Source organism: Convolutriloba macropyga, chromosome 7, assembly GCF_964194025.1.
Source record: "Convolutriloba macropyga chromosome 7, txConMacr16.3, whole genome shotgun sequence".
NCBI classification, from domain to species: domain Eukaryota; kingdom Metazoa; phylum Xenacoelomorpha; order Acoela; family Convolutidae; genus Convolutriloba; species Convolutriloba macropyga.
This window is the reverse complement of record NC_134474.1, coordinates 60,003,020-60,021,379: the sequence shown is the minus strand read 5'-3', so window position 1 is coordinate 60,021,379 and position 18,360 is coordinate 60,003,020. Positions and strand designations below refer to the sequence as shown.

Sequence of the window (18,360 nt, the reverse complement as noted above, 5' to 3'; positions counted from 1 at the left end):
GAAAAGTGTCCAAAGTTGGAAAAGTTTTTGTGAAAACTCGTAGTATCAATGCCAAAAAACTCCGTTAATTACAACGGAAAACAACTATAGATATTAAAATGTTGATCCATTAAAAAAATTTTGCGACCTGTTGTTCCCGATCGTGAGCCACAGTTTGACCAAAAAAGATAAGAAATTGGCAACTTTCATTAATCCATTTTGTTTTCAAAAACAATATATTTAGAAGTCAAAACGACCGGAAGCTTTCGACTACAAAACCAGGAAGGTTTCCTCGAAAAACCTTAGGAAGCCGATTGAACTTGTCATGAGTCAGCTTTATTTTGAGTTGTTCTCCTCTGTAATAAACACAAAATGAAGCGAAAAATGCTAAAATTATTTTTAAAAAAGACAGCGACTTATTGAAATTATTTTTTAACCGTAAAAACATTGATTTGACCAAAAGTAGTCTTGCATTAATTGTTAATCCATTAGGAACGCGTAATTGTTCCGATATTATGAATATGAATTTTTAACAAATTTTAAATCACGAACTTATTCAAAGGAAGCACAGGTAAAACTAGCCCTTTTTGGAGTTAACGAAGAAATGTCGGCAATTTTTATGTTGAATTCTGAAAAGTTTAGCAGAAGATGCATCTCAGCCAGAAAACTGGACCAAACGGTTCAACAACACTCTTGTAGTTTTATAATTGAAAACAACTGTCGCTAACTGTTTTGACATAGTTTTTGGCAATAATTTGCGTTAAAATACTGAAAATTTGAACAAAAACAACGAAATTGAGTCAAAAAGTTCACAAAACTTGAAACTTCCATAGCTCCGTGGAAAAACCAAATTCAAAGAATTCTTCTTGATTATATGTTCTGCGATGGACAGGTTTTCTAGAGAAACCACTCATACCCCTTTACTATGAATATATCAATCGGCCAAAATTGACAGAATAAAAAACACATTGGAATATATAGCTCCTCCACCACTAAAGTGGGCCGGAACAATAAATTTGTCACACAGCACTTTGTTCTCATGATTGTCTTTAATGTCGTTGGATTAGTGCTGGATGCTTCGTATAAAAAATTCACTGGTGTAGAACTTGATCAATATTAACGGCAGTTTAATGGTGGGGTCGCAGTTGATTTTATGAGTTCAAACGATAATTGTTATTGATTATTAAATGTACTTTTTATTGCTAGCTGACTATTTGTAGAAAATAAAAATTTCATTTAGTTTTTACATGACAATTTTAGTTTTACAATCGTGGGGTTTGCTTTAGCAACGTCTGATTTCTAAAAAATTACATTGACATTTGAACTCTAAATACGAAGTCTAACTTCAATTTCAATTCAAAATATGAAAATTGCTAAACACAAATTCCCCGAGTTTAGGTTTTCTCTGAAGCACAAGAAATGAAGTCACCAAATTCTGAGCAGTTTTCTACACAAGCAGGCTGCCATAGTGATCTATGAATTACAAACATTGCAAATTTCCTGAGAGCAATAGTACAATCAAATGCAGTAATATTTGCTTAACAGATTCTTGCAAAACTCAAATCCTAAAAAGTTATGCTATGAACCATTGTTTTTAACCGTCTTGCAAGAATCGAAATTTGGTGTACACCGTTGTCAGATTAACTACCAGAATTAAATTATGAGGTGATCAAAAGTAGCCTTTAATGCAGCTGGGCTTCCTTTCTTGTTGGGAAGCCATTAATATTCAGTCAATAAAATTTTCTCGATGGTTTGCAGGAAACGGACTGTTGCCGATTCTTCATCACCCATTTTTTGCTAACTTTACTGTTAAAAAAATCTCGTTTCTCAAGAAAAAATTGATTTATACGAGAGAAAAGCAATTCAAAATAGTTTTCTTGTTCAATATTTCTGTCTTTTCAAACAAGCAGTTTCCATCTTCATATCAAATGATTTTTTTTCATTAGAGTAAAAATTTGCTTCATTTTTATGCTGGAGAAATAAACTAAGATAATGAGAAGATTAGAAAATTCTCTTGAAATTTTTTTACAAACAGATTTTAATAAAAGTAGACCCAATCTAATAGAAGAAGTTGTAGGCCACATACAATTTTGGTTGTTTTTTCTAACTGTTTCTTCTTGCTGTTCTGACAAGTTTCAATCATTATGAAATTAAGATTTTATTTACTTGAAAATTGGATCTCCATAGGGTAAAGCAAAATTTTCTATCCATTTTGCAGCTCAAGATGATAAAAAATTTGAAAATTCATTTCTTTTCATAGCTAAAATGAAATTGATTTAGAACAATCATATTTAGCAGAAGATATTTTTGCATTAGTTCAGCAGCCGAAATTAGCATCAGAAGTTAGCGTTAGTTTCCAGAAGCACCTTGGAGTTGATTCCAGCAGCGCTTTGGGGTAAAAGTAACGCTCGTAAGTAAACATTAGGTGAAGGCAATAATGCTCAGAACAAGCACATTATTCAATTGCAGCTGTGAAGATAAAACGCAGCCGGTAATTATTGATGCTAAGTTGAAAGGCAGTCAGTGAGCACTTATGTTCATGTATAAATATTCTGTCTTGTTCGTGTTAAGAAATCATGCTAGGTTGAGCCATATCAGTCACAGACTGTGAATTCCAAAAAGTGACGAAAACAATAATGGGAACAAGAATTAAAATATTTTGATTAAGGATTGATTTTTATCGCTGTGTAAACCTGGGCTACTGTAATCACGTTTATCAACAAAGATTAGGTTAAATAATTGAGAATTTTGTTAAGTTTTTGTTGTCTGATTTCTGTTGTTTAAAAACTTGTTTAAAATCGCATCTCGGTGAAGTTCAAAGTTTTTGGATTCTGGATAGGTAACAAAAGCATGGTTTATATTTTTAGTCTTGTTTATAACAAGAGAAAAGTAATAAAATTATCCTTTTTTAAACCGAAACGATGACCCTGACGGAAAAAACTTGACCAAACTGGACCACTGCTCAGCACAAAAAACTAAGACGTATCTTCCAAAACTTGAAAATTGGAATCTACTACTTGCTTTATTCAATAGCTGCGTGAAAAAACCAATTTCAAAGGGTTCTTCTTGACTTTAAGTTCTGCGGTGGTCGGGTTCAGGCTTTATAGAGAAACCACTCACACCCCTTTACTATGAATATATCGGTCGGCCGAAATTAACTGAATAAAAAATACATTGGAATATATAGCTCCTCCACCACTAAAGTGGGCCAGAACAATAAGTTTGCCACACGGCGATTCTTCTCGAGATTTGTCTTTAATATATCATTGGATTAGTGCTGGATGCTTAGTATAAAAATTTCACTGGTGTAGAATTTGATCAATATTATCGGCAATTCAATGCTGGGGTCGCAGTTGATTTTATATGTCCAAATGATAAATGTTACTGATCGTTACATGTGCTCTTTATTGCTATCTGAATATTTGTAGTCAATAAAAATTTCATTTAGTTTTTTCATGACGATTTCAGCTCCACAATCGCGGGGTTTGCTTTCGCAACGTCTGATTTCTTAAAAACTACATTGACATTTGAACTCTAAATTCGAAGTCTAACTTCAATTTCAATTCAAAATTTGAATATCGCTAAACACAAATTCGTCGAATTTAGGTTTTCTCTGAAGCACAAGAAATGCAGTCACCAAATTCCAAACAGTTTTCTACACAAGCAGGCTGCCATAGTGATCTATGAATTACAAACATTGCAAATATCCTGAGAACAATAGTAAAATCAAACGCAGTAATGTTTGCTTAACAGATTCTTGCAAAACTCAAATCCTAAAAAGTTATGCTATGAAACATTGTTTTTAACCGTCTTGCAAGAATCGAAACTTGCTGTACACCCTTGTCAGATGAACGACCAACAATAAATTATGAACTGATTAAATGTAGCTTTTAATGCAGTTGGGCTTGTGTTCTTGCTAGGAAGCCATTAATATTTAGTCAATCAAAATTTCTCGATGGTTTGCAGGAAACGAACTGTTGCAAATTTTCCGTCACCCAATTTTTTTTTAATTTTCTTGTTAAAAAATCTTGTTTCTCATGAAAAATTTGATTTTTCCGAGAAAAATGCAATTCAAAATAGTTTTGTTCAATATTTCTGTCTTGTCAAACAAGCAGATTCCATCTTCATATTAAAAATTTTTATTTCATTGGAGTGAATTTTTGTTTCATTTTTGTGCTGAAGAAATAAACCAAGATTCATGAGAAAAATTGACAATTCTCTGGAAAAATTTTTTACAAACAAATTTTAGTAGAAGTAGACGCAATTTATTAGAAAAAGTTGTAGGCCACCTACAATTTCGCTCATTTTTTCTTGATGTTTCTTCTTGCTGTTCTGACAAGTTCCAATTATTATAAAATTAGGTTTTGTCTACTTGAAAGTTGGATTTCCATAAGGAAAAGGAAACATTTCTAACCGTTTTGCAGCTCAAGTTGAAAAAAGTTTGTAAATCCATTTCTTTTCATAGTTAAAATGAACTTGAGTTAGAACAATTACTTTTAGCAGAAGTTATTTTTGCCTTAGTTCATCAGTCTAAATTAGCATCAGAAGTTAGCGTCAGTTTCCATAAGTGAAGATTGGACAACATCCTTGAGTTATTTTTCTCACCATCTTGGAGTTGATTACAGCAGCGTTTTGGGGTAAAAATAATGCTCGTAAGTAAATATTAGGTGGGAGCAATAATGCTCAGAACAAGCATATTATTCAATTGCCGCTGTGAAGATAAAACGCAGCCGGTAATTATTGATGCTAAGTTGAAAGGCAGTCAGTGAGCACTTATGTTCATGTAAAAATATTCTGTCTTGTTTGTGTTAAGAAATCATGCTAGGTTGAGCCATATCAGTCACAGACTGTGAATTCCAAAAAGTGACAAAAACAATAATGGGAACAGGAATTAAAATATTTTGATTAAGGTTTGATTTTTATCGCTGTGTAAACCTGGGCTACTGTAATCACGTTTATCAACAAAGATTAGGTTAAATAATTGAGAGTTTTGTTAAGTTTTTGTTGTCTGAATTCTGTTGTTTAAAAACTTATTTAAAATCGCATCTCGGTGAAGTTCAAAGTTTTTGGATTCTGGATAGGTAACATAAGTATGGTTTATATTTTTAGTCTTGTTTATAACAAGAGAAAAGTAATAAAATTATCCTTTTTTAAACCGAAACGATGACCCTGACGGAAAAAACTTGACCAAACTGGACCACTGCTCAGCAAAAAAAACTAAAACGTATCTTCCAAAACTTGAAAATTGGAATCTACTACTTGCTTTATTCAATAGCTGCGTGAAAAAACCAATTTCAAAGGGTTCTTCTTGATTTTAAGTTCTGCGGTGGTCGGGTTCAGGCTTTATAGAGAAACCACTCACACCCCTATACTATGAATATATCAATCGGCCAAAATTAACTGAATAAAAAATACATTGGAATATATAGCTCCTCCACCACTAAAGTGGACCAGAACAATAAGTTTGCCACACGGCGATTCTTCTCGAGATTTGTCTTTAATATATCATTGGATTAGTGCTGGATGCTTAGTATAAAAATTTCACTGGTGTAGAACTTGATCAATATTATCGGCAATTCAATGGTGGGGTCGCAGTTGATTTTATATGTCCAAATGATAAATGTTATTGATCGTTACATGTGCTCTTTATTGCTATCTGAATATTTGTAGTCAATAAAAATTTCATTTAGTTTTTTCATGACGATTTCAGTTTCACAATCGCGGGGTTTGCATTAGCAACGTCTGATTTCTAAAAAATTACATTGACATTTGAACTCTAAATACGAAGTCTAACTTCAATTTCAATTCAAAATATGAAAATTGCTAAACACAAACTCCCCGAGTTTAGGTTTTCTCTGAAGCACAAGAAATGCAGTCACCAAATTCCAAGCAGTTTTCTACACAAGCAGGCTGCCATAGTGATCTATGAATTACAAACATTGCAAATATCCTGAGAGCAATAGTAAAATCAAATGCAGTAATGTTTGCTTAACAGATTCTTGCAAAACTCAAATCCTAAAAAGTTATGCTATGAAACATTGTTTTTAACCGTCTTGCAAGAATCGAAACTTGCTGTACACCCTTGTCAGATGAACGACCAACAATAAATTATGAACTGATTAAATGTAGCTTTAAATGCAGTTGGGCTTGTGGTCTTGCTAGGAAGCCATTAATATTCAGTCAATAAAAATTTCTCGATGGTTTGCAGGAAACGAACTGTTGCAAATTTTCCGTCACCCAATTTTTTTTTTAATTTTCTTGTTAAAAAATCTTGTTTCTCATGAAAAATTTGATTATTGCGAGAAAAATGCAATTCAAAATAGTTTTGTTCAATATTTCTGTCTTGTTAAACAAGCAGATTCCATCTTCATATTAAAAATTTTTATTTCACTGGAGTAAAATTTTGATTCATTTTTGTGCTTGAGAAATAAACCAAGATTCATGAGAAAGTTTGACAATTCTCTGAAAAAATTTCTTTCAAACCAATTTTAACAGAAGTAGACCCAATTTATTAGAAAAAGTTGTAGGCCACCTACAATTTCGCTCATTTTTTCTTGCTGTCTCTACTTGCTGTTCTGACAAGTTTCAATTATTATGAAATTAGGTTTTGTCTACTTGAAAATTAGAATGCCATAAGGAAAAGGAAACATTTCTAACCGTTTTGTAGCGCAAGATTAAAAAAGTTTGAAGATCCATTTCTTTTCATAGTTAATTTGAACTTGAGTTAGAACAATCACTTTTAGCAGAAGTTATTTTCGCATTAGTTCAGCAATCAAAATTAGCATCAGAAGTTAGCGTTAGTTTCCATAAAAGAAGATTGGACACCATCTTGGAGTTATTTTCCACACTATCTTGGAGTTGATTACAGCAGCATTTTGGTGTGAAAATAATTCTCGTAAGTAAATATTAGGAGGGAGCAATAATGCTCAGATCAAGCACATTATTCAATTGCCGCTGTGAAGATAAAACGCAGCCGGTAATTATTGATGCTAAGTTGAAAGGCAGTCAGTGAGCACTTATGTTCATGTAAAAAAATTCTGTCTTGTTTTGGTTACGAAATCATGCTCGGTTGAGACATATCAGTTACAGACTGTGAATTCCAAAAAGTGACATAAACAATAATGGGAAAAAGAATTAAAATAGACTGATTCAGGGTTGAATTTTATCGCGGAGTAAGCCCGGGTAACTGTAATCACGTTTATCAACAAAAATTAGGTTATATAATTGAGAATTTTGTTAAGTTTTTGTCTGAATTCTTGTTTTCTTGTTTAAAAACTGTTGTTTAAAATTGCATCTCGGTGAAGTTCAAAGTTTTTGGATTCTGGATAAGTAAAAAAGTAAGATTTATATCTATAGTCTTGTTTATAACAAGAGAAAAGTGTTAAAATCATTTGTTCTTTTTAAAGCGAAATGACAACCCTGACGTCAAAAAACTGACCAAACTGGACTGTTGCTCAGCAATAAAAAATTAAGACGTATCTTCCAAAATATGAAAATTGGAATCTACTGCTTGCTTTGTTTTTCAGAGAGGTTAATGTTAACTTTTGTGGTTATCTTTTAAATTTTAAAAGAAAATTTAAGGCAAGATAACCGACAATGCTGAACAAACCGAACATACCGAAGTTTTTTCATGTTTGAAACCAAAGATATCGAAGATTTCTTACAACTTTTTTGTCGTCTTTGTTCGGTCTTCTCAACTAGGGACTGCTGCTTTTCACCATAGTAGACAAAACAAATTTAGGTTCAGTTCAGTTTCTTGATGCTGTCTTGAGTCCACTCTTGACTTGAGTAATGACTTTTTTAGAACGCTCATCTACGAAACTGAAAACCTATAATAATAATTCGGGTTCAAATTCAATTTTGAAAAATTTTCGGAAAAATGACAGGAAAGAATTATGAAAAATGGTGGTTAGATTAACGTACTTTTTCTTAGCTTCTATGCCGGATGTTCTTTTTTTCAACGCTGAACTTTCTGTTTTTGTTTATTTACTGATTTCAACAGAATATTTGTAAAATTATTGCGATTCCCCCTCCCCCCAATTTTAAGGATCAAAATCCACCCATAATTTCTGTTAAAGCTCTATTTCAAAGTCATACTTTTTTGCGATTAAAAGTGGGTGCTTTTGAAATGAAGCGTCTATTTTAAGATGCTTCAATTAATAAATCAGTCACAAATACCTGAAAGATATCAGTGATTAGATATTTTAGGACTTTCAGTTATTAACTAGGTCTGTTTAAGCAGATTTAACAATGATTTATTCCGATTTGTCTTTCTGACCCGTAATGCGCTTTGACGTTTATGCTCATTAAAAATTATTTTGATTCCTAACGGGACCAATATACAAGGGCCCAATCAATCAATATTAGATGGCTTTTAATCTTCAGGGGGGGGGGGGGGGAGGGGGTTGGACTGCTCATATTTGTCCTTTTTTTAGAGTTCATTCAACAACCCAATTTAAAACGTCGCTCAAAATAAGCGATACCTCTTTTGTTTCGCATAATTGCTTCGCATATTCCGTGAACAGCAGTAATTTTGGGAACAATTCATCTCTTGACGTTCATTTTTCTGTCTTAATTATGACTATAATGCGCGTGAAATCTTCTTGAAAAGACGTGAAAACATTCTTGGTAGGAGGTGTAAAGCTTTAATTGTTTTTCCATAGAAAAAAAAACAATTTAATGGAAATTTTTACACTCTTTTATACGAATATGTAAGTTTATCATCTTTCTTTACCTACAAATGACTCGCTTTTGAACTTTTTGGTGCATATAAAAAATGACAAAATATTGAGAGCTAAAACAACCACAAAATTGTTTGTCATTTTTATGTATTGTTTATTTTTGTTTACTTTCCATTTTAATTTCAGGCTGCGACAAACGACGAATTACTGGGAGATTTCACCACGCCTTCAGAAATTTGCCTCTTGCGGGGAGGGAGGGGTCTAAATGGGTAAATTTACAATTCCCAGACTTACCCAAACAACTCCCTTGTGAATTGATTTTTATTTCACACATCTGTTTGTTTCTTTCGTACTCCTTTATCGAGTGCATTTGATTAAATGGTCTTCTCAAATAAAAAAAGTAGTTTAAAGCAACCCACAAATTTAAAAAATAAACATAAAATCAAATAGCTATGATTTTTCCCTTTGAGAAGAGTTGGTTAAGTTCTGTTCTCTCTAGCAGCTCTCGACTTTTATTTAATTTTATCCATTCTATGAAGTAAAATTGCACCACCAACTTTACCAAATTTGGCTAATTTTTTAATTAAATGAAATCCGCCCATTTTAATTTTGTTACATTTATTTTCACTTTGGCATTTTGCAATTCTTTTTCAAACCAATAATATTGAACAATGGTCAAATTAGACTCTATTATTTATCGTGGTGCACATTATGATATTTAGTTTACACCTGGCTTATTACAACGTTAATCTAATTAAATAAATGTAACTTTATTACTTTTTTCATTTATTTCAAAAATTGGCCTTGTAAAAGTGTTGAAAAAATCATTTATTTCAAAAATTGGCCTTGTAAAAGTGTTTCAAAAATCAAAGCCAATCCCAAAGGCGTGCTTAAGGTGAATTTATGGAAAAATCGGCGCCAAATTTTTGCGATTGTTTACTGAATCAAAACTAGTAAACTTATCCTTTATATTTTATGTTTTTGTTTATTTATTTGTTTACTTTTACGCCTCGCTGACAAGCGTTTAGACCTCGCGGCTCTGTCGATCTTATTTTTGGGTATTGCCATAAAACGTGAGAATATTTATTCAGTCACTCTTATCAGTTTTATCCCCAAATATTGCTTTAAACTGATTCCTTAACAAAAGATATCAAACCTGAAAGTGCTCAATTTGTGTTTCTTTACAGTTACACCCACTATTCCCCCTCCCCCAACAGACAGGTTGTTATTTATCGATTGATTGTATTCAGTTTATTCAAACACACAAAGCATTAAAAGGAGTTGTTTTTAGCTTCAAAAGAGCACAATTAAAAAGATCATAGAGGCGTTTTGTGATCTCTCAACCGTTTCCAGCGATAAGGATCAATAAATCCGAAACAGCCAAATTCCATTCATCTCAATCCTCGTCACAAAATCCCGGATAATTTTTGTGTAAAAACTCTCCAAAGCCACCCAAATTTATGGATTGCTTGATTTTGATTCCTCGTTGTTTAATGTTACTCGGGGTGATGACTGTGGTGGGAGCAAAAGCTGCTGAGGAGAGTCGGAAGGGATCCGCGAAGGGAAGTGAGTTCGGGACCAACTCAGGCCAGAGTGGGGACTGTTGTTCATGCTGTTGCGGGTCGCAGCCGAGTCCACAGTGTGCGGAGGTGGTTCCACAGTAAGTTATAACGAGCCGATTGTTAACTGATGATATTATAAACAATATCATAATCTGATGATGAACTTTAAACGTCGCGTAGAGCAGTGATTTTCAGGTTTTGTGTAAATTCATATCTCAGACATCTTGAAAACAGCCATTTCAATTTATTGAGACAAGATATTGATGTTATAACGAGTTGACTTATAAGGAGCTATAACAATGAGCTGACTTCATTTCTTGGCAAGTGAAACAAGTACCGCTGCAAAATTGCGGACTCTAGAGACACATGTACTTAGCATGTTCCCATAACGTCAAATTAAAGTCAAGATTATGCAATATGATTTTCTGAAGTAGACAACTTTTGTTTTTATTGAGCTCCATTTTGGAAAATTTATTGTGATTCACCTCAAAGCCCCTCCGCGAACTGTTAAGGTACGTTCGCGCACAATATTCCAACCCTTCAACACGGCCTGAATGTTAACCTCAGTTAACTTCGAAAAAAACTAAATAGTAATGTATAGTGTCGAGTAGCTTTATTCTGATTCATCTCTCTGCTTATTTCCAGTATGATTTAAATAAAAAACTACAAGTGCTTTGAAATAATTTGCAATGTATCCTCAATTATCCTCTGTTGACAATTAAATTACAAAAACTCTACTTTCCAGATTTTAGGAGGCAAGAGTTTTTATGTGCAATCGAAATGTTAATTAAGCTGATCAGCGTTCATTTTTAAAGAAGGAACCAATTTTTTGGACAAAACATGGTAATAGTTTCCGTGCAAAAATCGAAGAAAACGAGATGATAAGACAAAATCCAGATCATTTGTCTCTAATTTGCGTTAATAACTAGGGGCAGAAAAAGTATGCGAAATCAGAAGCGTCCAAATCATCAAATAGAAATCTGACGAATTATTCGAAATGATAATATTTTTTTGTTTTTCTTTAAATCTAACGGCAACTATTTTTTTTGTTCTCGAGTTTCCAGAGCAAGCAAAATGGCTTAAATTATGGTTTGGTCTGCTATTTGTGTGAAAAATGAAACTTTGTTTGTTTGCAATATGACTATAAATGAAATACGGAAAAACCCCAGTTTTTAAATTTATTTGCAATTTTTATTTTCAGGGTTTTCTTCTTTGGTTCTATTTCTAAGTTCTGTTGTTTTACTCATAAAGGTCGATGACTTTATCGGTCAAAGTTGACTGCCTACATTGCGTAGTTGGACTATTTATCTCATGGTAGTCATAATCAAAAAATATTTTGGCAAAACCAAAAAGGTTATCACGGTCCATAACATATGTTTACTAACAATAAATTTTTGATGAACTTACTTCGGAAATTTTGTCTCTGAAAGAAAAACAATTAGCAATCTGCCTCACAGATACATGGCTTGAAAGGACGTTCTCATCAAGCATTTTCCACATAGAAGGATATGATAAACTAATTTCCAGCGACGTAGAAAATAAGTTGTAGAGGTGTTCCAATTTTCGTCAAAAACATTAATTTTAAAAAACGTGGGTCTCTAAACCTCAATAATATACAAGCGTTCAGCATTTGCTTTGAAATGAATTTATCATTGAAACGTGCATGTGCATCCCCTATAGCCACCTGGTTGCTATTTTTTCGAAGTCCTTCATACTTTTTAGGAACGACATGAAAACGGACCACAAAGTGTGCATGTGCTGGTGACGACTTCAATGTGAATTTTTAATCCAAAGAACAAACAAACTTGTTGAAGAGAACTGGCCCAAATTTTTGATTATAAATTCTTAGATGAAAACCTCACTACAGGGGAAACAAAGAGGTCGAGTAAGTTCTTTTGACTTGTTTTATTCAATTTTACATCAGATACAATCACGCGAAAAAAAAAACAAAAATAATAGATCACTACCCCTTTTTCCTTGAATTGGACAAAAAACAGATCTAGAATGGGATTTTGTTTTCTTTCAATCATCAAATTGTAAAAATTTGGAAAACATTTTGCTTCTGGAAAAAATTAGTTTCGTATTACGGCAGCTATTAAAACAAATTGGTTTGACAAAAAAAAAGAATTAGAAAATAAATTGAAACATTCACTAAAAGCTTTGCAGAACGCATTAGATCACTATTTATCTCAAAAGACGAAAAAAAACACAAGCAGAGGAAATGGATTGACAACGTAGACAAAAACGCCGCAGTAATAAAAAGTTTCGGAAAAAGTTTTTGAAAGATTGTTTCGGCCAACAAAGAAAAAAATAAACAGTGCGGGAAAGTAAAACCTAATCAGTAAAATATAAAATTTTGTCAACATCAAATTGAAGAGAGTGCATCTAATACAAACAGAAATGCTATCAACGTTCACAACAAAATAACAGTTTGATACACAACTAATAATTAAAATTGGGTGGAAAATCCATTTCAAATAAAAGTCAACCAATTAAAGGAATATGTAAGATCAATAGGAAGAAAAGTGAATGCGCATTCAACATAAAATTTTTTTCAGGAAACAACCTTGAAAAAATTACCGACCAGAAAGTTTTTGTTATGATAAATACTGCTCCGAATAAATACAAGGAGGGGTGTTATTAACCTAATTACTACTTCATCAAAAAATTTCCTAACTTGCTTCGTCCATTTCTATCGTAATCGTTCAATAAGTGTTTCAAATTGGCTTGTTCCCTGAATGTTTCAAAATTGCACGGTTTTCCCGCATCACAAACCTGGAGATAAGAAAATGTCATCAAATTTTAAGTCTAAATCATTATTACCAACGGTAGCAAAAGTTTTCGTGAAAGTGCTTGAGAAAAGTTTAAGTGAAATATAAACTGTCCTGAAGCTCTCGGTTTGGTTTCAGAGCCGAAGTAAGTACTCTTGACGCTGTTCTAATTCTGACTGAACTTTTGCGACAAAAACTATCTTATTTTTCCCTTAATTCCTTATGCACCTTTCTGGATCTCAAAAAAAGCATCTGATGCGGTCAACCAAACAATTTTAAAAATCAATGAAATCATTGATGACGAAAAACAAGGATTTCAGAAATCAGGTTTTCAAATTACTTAAATCATAACTAACTTACCGCTCTCAGTTTGTTCAAGTTGGAGAAACTGTTTCAAGAACTGCTTTTGGTGATATGTTGACATAGTTTTTCCTAAGGGCAGGACACTCGGTCCTCTGTTTTTTGGAAATTACGCGACAGTTTTAGGCAATATGGAAGATGTTGACAGATTCACTACTCTTGAATCTAATACCAAACTTTTTGCTGACGATACAGTGGTTGAAATTTTAGCTGACAATGTTGTGATGAAACATCAAACTCAATAAGTAAACTGCAACAAATGGTTAACAAAAAATAAACTAACAATCAATACTGAGAAAACAAATTCAAAATTTTTTGGGGAATTTAAATCTCACAGCAAAATGGTTTTCTTACTTTCGATAAAGAAAGAATGGGAAACATTTGTTATATATGTTATTTGATATTAACAATAGATAATATTTTGTCTAGCAATTGTTAAGCAAAAACGAATAGAAATCAGTGGACTGTTCTGAAGCAAAGTAAAGACAAAGAAGAAGAAGATCTATGTTCCTGAGTTGCGGCGACTGCCAAAATGTTACAAACTGATTGAGGTTTATGGTTTGAAAATTTTTGGGCATTTCTTGAACCTTCTTTTGAAAAACGGTTTTAAAAACGACAAATCAGCTGGCCAAAGTTTTTGCCATATATTTTTAGAAAACTACATAGTTCACAGCCAGGACTTTTCAAGTTATTTGTATTAAGAATGTTCGATGTTTAGGCCCCCTGCACTCAGTTATTTATCTTCTTTTGTTTAAACCAATCATGATTATCGTTCAAATATTATAATAATTGTTTGTGTGCTCCTAATCAAACAGATCTTGAATATTCCATACATTGTAAGGCGCCTGAAAACGGATCAACTGATGGCCTAAGGGTGTGATTGTTTCTTCTGTTCAATTTCAATGTACGTCATTTTCTTTTTGCACACTTTAACATAATACTTATACTTCTTTTGCATTACTTGATCACTGAAATTGAACAATTTTTTATTATGTTAATAGTTTTCTTCCTTCCGTAGTTAATTTTTTGCTAGATCAAAGAGCAATACAAGTAACGGTTTTTAATTGAAAAATGTTTGGTATTCAAATCCTGTTTATTTGTTTCAATTCAAAATCTCATCAACTTTAAACCGTCAAACCATTAAAAAACCTCATCAACAACGGATTTAGTTTTTCAACTATACGATTTTTACGTATCTCCACTGATATTGGTTTAATAAACAAATATAGGGCTGGCTTATTCGGTTTCTAGACCCCTTTTTTGTATGGTGGGGGTTGCGAAGAAAAATATGACGAAAAACGTTTTCTGGCCGAGAGTCTTCTCTGACGAAACTGAGAGTCTTGTTTGGCACTCAACACCGATTTTTACGTCAGCAAAGTAAAAGGGGCATAATCGGAATTAAGCTAACTGATTTTATCAGTATTATGTGCAGCTTGAAAGTGGCAGCTCTTCTGTTCAAAGTGGATGGATTATGTGTTTTCTGACACAATATAACAGCCCATCATTTGCTCAGCAACTTTTCAAGAATATATTTAATTAAGATGCATATCAAAAGAGATTTTAAAAATAGTTTCACTCTTATTACATCCGCAGATTAGTTGACAGATCACAATGTAATATTCTGAAAGCCCGATTTTCCATTCGCGTTCTCGTCTTTCATTAGAAAATGCTTCTTTTTGACGGTCAATTAAGCGAAAAAGTTGATTTGAAAATCTTCAGTTAATGAAGGCTCGATTTTTTAAAAATCAAATATTGAGCAGAGACCGTATTCCAATAAAGTAGCACAGTTTTCTTAATAAACATTTGTCAACAATGCTTCTTTTCAAACAATTTGAAATTTAAAATATGAGGTATTAACTTGAGTGAAATAAATATGAGGGCGAACTGCGAGGGACAAATTAAAGCCTTAGTGATTTTTTGGAAATTAAAATTCAAATGAAAAACCAATTGTAATTAAAAATTCATATTGGAACTTTTTGTCTTAATTTATGCAAATTATCATTTGAATTTTTTCGTCATTTTTCTTTCCGTTACATCACAAAAAATATATGACCGAAATAAAATTTTAGTAACAACTATTTTATCTCTGAATCACGTCTTTGTCTATCTGAGTCACGCATATCTACTCAATCAACTTTATTTTGAACAACGATTAAACTGTTGTATTTTCTTATTCTGGAAAACTCGAGCTGATTTTTTGTTAAAGATCTAGTTCGGTCCTTCAAAAACTACAAAAACGAAATTAATATTTTTTGAAGTGATAATAAGTTCAAATTTGATTGAATGCTCATTACATCTTAGAAGTAATTTGCTTCATATTTTAAGTGGATCTATCTCGTTATTGATATTGTTAACGTAGCAAACTTAACAAAAGTAACAGAAAAATGAAAAGTAACTGTTAAAAGAAACATATTTCCAAAGAACATCTTTTTGGAGTTTTTTCCTGAAGCTAAATAGTTACAGCTGGCAAAAGATAGTTTGTTTAACTTTATATTTACTGCGTCGTTGTAAGGAAATTCGACCAATTGAATTAATCATAGCCACCAGGAATCAAAAACATTCAAGATGGCATTCTGCAGTCTGACTTAGAAAAAATAAGCAATTTTATTTTCTTCTTCGCTTCGATCTTAATTTCTTCCTAGTTGAGAATTAAAGCTTATTCGGAAAACTTTCAACAATAGCAAGAAAGCAGTTGAAATCTGTTAAATAATTGTCTTTTACCTTTTTCTCTCCAAATGAATTTTCATTTAATAAAATCAAAATATATTTAATAAAAGCCTAAAGTGAATAAATTCATGGCAGCACAGAATATCAAAATTTCAACGGCATATACCTCATCTGCTAAGCATATGACTTGTGAAAACGTAGAAGTGTTTGTTATAAAAGGCTTTAAAAAATGTATGCGGCTTGTTCTCTATTTACGTGTGAGTTACCTAGTCGGGAATGAATGGTTATAATGTAGGAATCTGGCAAATTCTGGCAGATTCTTACAAGAAGATGCATCTTCTGCCAGAAATTTCTGACAGATTCCTGCAAGATAACCATTTTTCTGCCAGCTTCCTACAAGATTATCATTTTTCTGTCAGATTCCTAAAAGATAAAACTTTATCTGCCACATTACTGCAATATAATCATTTTTGTGCCAGGGTCTGACAAGATAACTAAATTTTGTTTAAGATTAACAAAAGATAGCATCTTTCTTATAAGATTTCTGTAATATAAAAATGTTTTTTGGGATTACTTTCCAAATTGGTTCTTCTCTGCGAACTCTTTTGTGTAAGTTTACTCTACGTAAAATATAAACAAATGAAAATTTTGAAAAAACAACTCAGTAAATCATCATATCAACCAAATTTTTATCAAGTAATGTTTAATATTTTTTCAAAATTTTGCGTCATCTTTTATCAGATTGATAAGACAACTGTACTAGAAATAATTTTCTGAGAAATTAATCTGAGCAGATTATATACATTTAACCAATTAAAATGCAGCTCTACCGGAACGAACTCTTTCCTTTTTGTCAGAATTTTGCAAGAAAACCATTTTTGTGCCAGAATCTTACAAAATAAACCCTTGTCCGACAGATTCTGCCAGGTAATCACTTTTCTGACAGATTCTGCCAGATAAAACCTTTTCTGGCAGCATCTTGCAAGATATTCATTTTTCTGTCATATTTTGGAAGACAACCATCTATTTATCAGAATCTGACCGATTCCTGCAAGATAACCATCCGGTCTTGACCAGGGTACCCGAGATTTAACAGTAATTTGTTCCGATTCCCGCTAAATGAGTCATAGCTAGCAATTTCTCTAGCAACAAAGTTTTTCTAGCTGTGAAAACCTTGAAGATGAATCAATTCAAAGTATTTTAATAGCAAAAAATATTATGACGAAAAAAATTGGAAGTTTTAAACGTGCATAAGTTCCCCAGTAACTAAAGGTTTGAAAAACTGTGTCTAAGCAATAACTTAAATTTTTCAAACATAGTTCAATGATACCACTTTTTCGTTTCGATAAATATATTGAAAACCTCAGTTTGGAAGGGAGGGCGTTGGTCGTGTATGAGTCTGGAGGAATATGATGGATTGTTATTGGACGATGCATCTTCCAGCCAAAACTCCTACATAATATTTTTTCGACAAATATCCTAACAGATAATTATTTTTTGCCAAATTACTGCAAAGTAACTATTTTTCTACCGTATTCTTGCACAATTACTGTTTGCCTGGCAGATTCATACAAGATATTAAGTTTTATGTCGGGTTCTTACGGGAAATCCATTCTTTAACCAATTTTGAAAAATTATTCTAAATAAAGTTTTCTAAAATATACAAAAAAATAAACTCTAATTTTTCGGTGTTCATTATATTGCAAAATAGGCACAATTAAGGAAATAGTTGAAATATTAGCCTTTTTGGAGAAATAAAAATATGGAAAATATTTTAATTAAGAAAAAAATGCTGAAACCTGATAACCGCATCGAAAAAATTTCCGTCCAACTTTTATTTGAAAAATATTGTAAGAAGAATTGTACTTTTTTAAAAGTAGTTTTAATGATTAAATATAATGCAATTACGTCTAACAATCAAATCTGGACATGTTCAATTAATGTGTTTAGTTACTTCAGCATTTTTGCTATACAACTTTAATCCCATATTTGGGTAATTTTAATTGAAATAAGTTTTCCAGAAAGGGAAATAACCATAATGGGCATTATTAACCAGTTTAAATATATCTCAACCGGAATGCATTTGCTCAGGCTGCTTTGAAATCATGCGAGATAACTATTTTTTCTCTGACAAAATCTGACATGTTAGACATGTTGCTACTAGAATTTGGAGTGTAATTTTTTTCTGCCAAGTTTTGCAAGGTAAATAGTTTTGTGACAGAATCTTGCAATATGATCATTTTCTGCATCCCAAGAAAATTGGTTCAACTTTAATAGTATAGCTATCCTAAAGTTTCTAATCTTTGTTTTGTAGAACGACAAAGCAATTAAATGACATTT

The 18,360-nt window shown here is 32.3% G+C and overlaps 1 protein-coding gene across 5 annotated transcripts in view; it reads left to right on the top strand.

The window, feature by feature from the left end:
- The window catches only part of LOC142343200 (glycine receptor subunit alpha-2-like), a 206,738-nt gene that overhangs the window by 80,226 nt on the left and 108,152 nt on the right, over nt 1-18,360 (top strand). For 4 of the 5 annotated variants that reach the window (XM_075394938.1, XM_075394936.1, XM_075394939.1 and 1 more), the window contains exon 2: nt 8,847-10,320. In XM_075394938.1, the coding sequence (XP_075251053.1) occupies nt 10,121-10,320 (200 nt within the window). In that variant the 5' untranslated portion in view covers nt 8,847-10,120. Of the gene's footprint in view, nt 1-8,614; nt 8,691-8,846; nt 10,321-18,360 lie in introns of those variants that run through there. The other variant, XM_075394937.1, reaches the window with a different exon arrangement.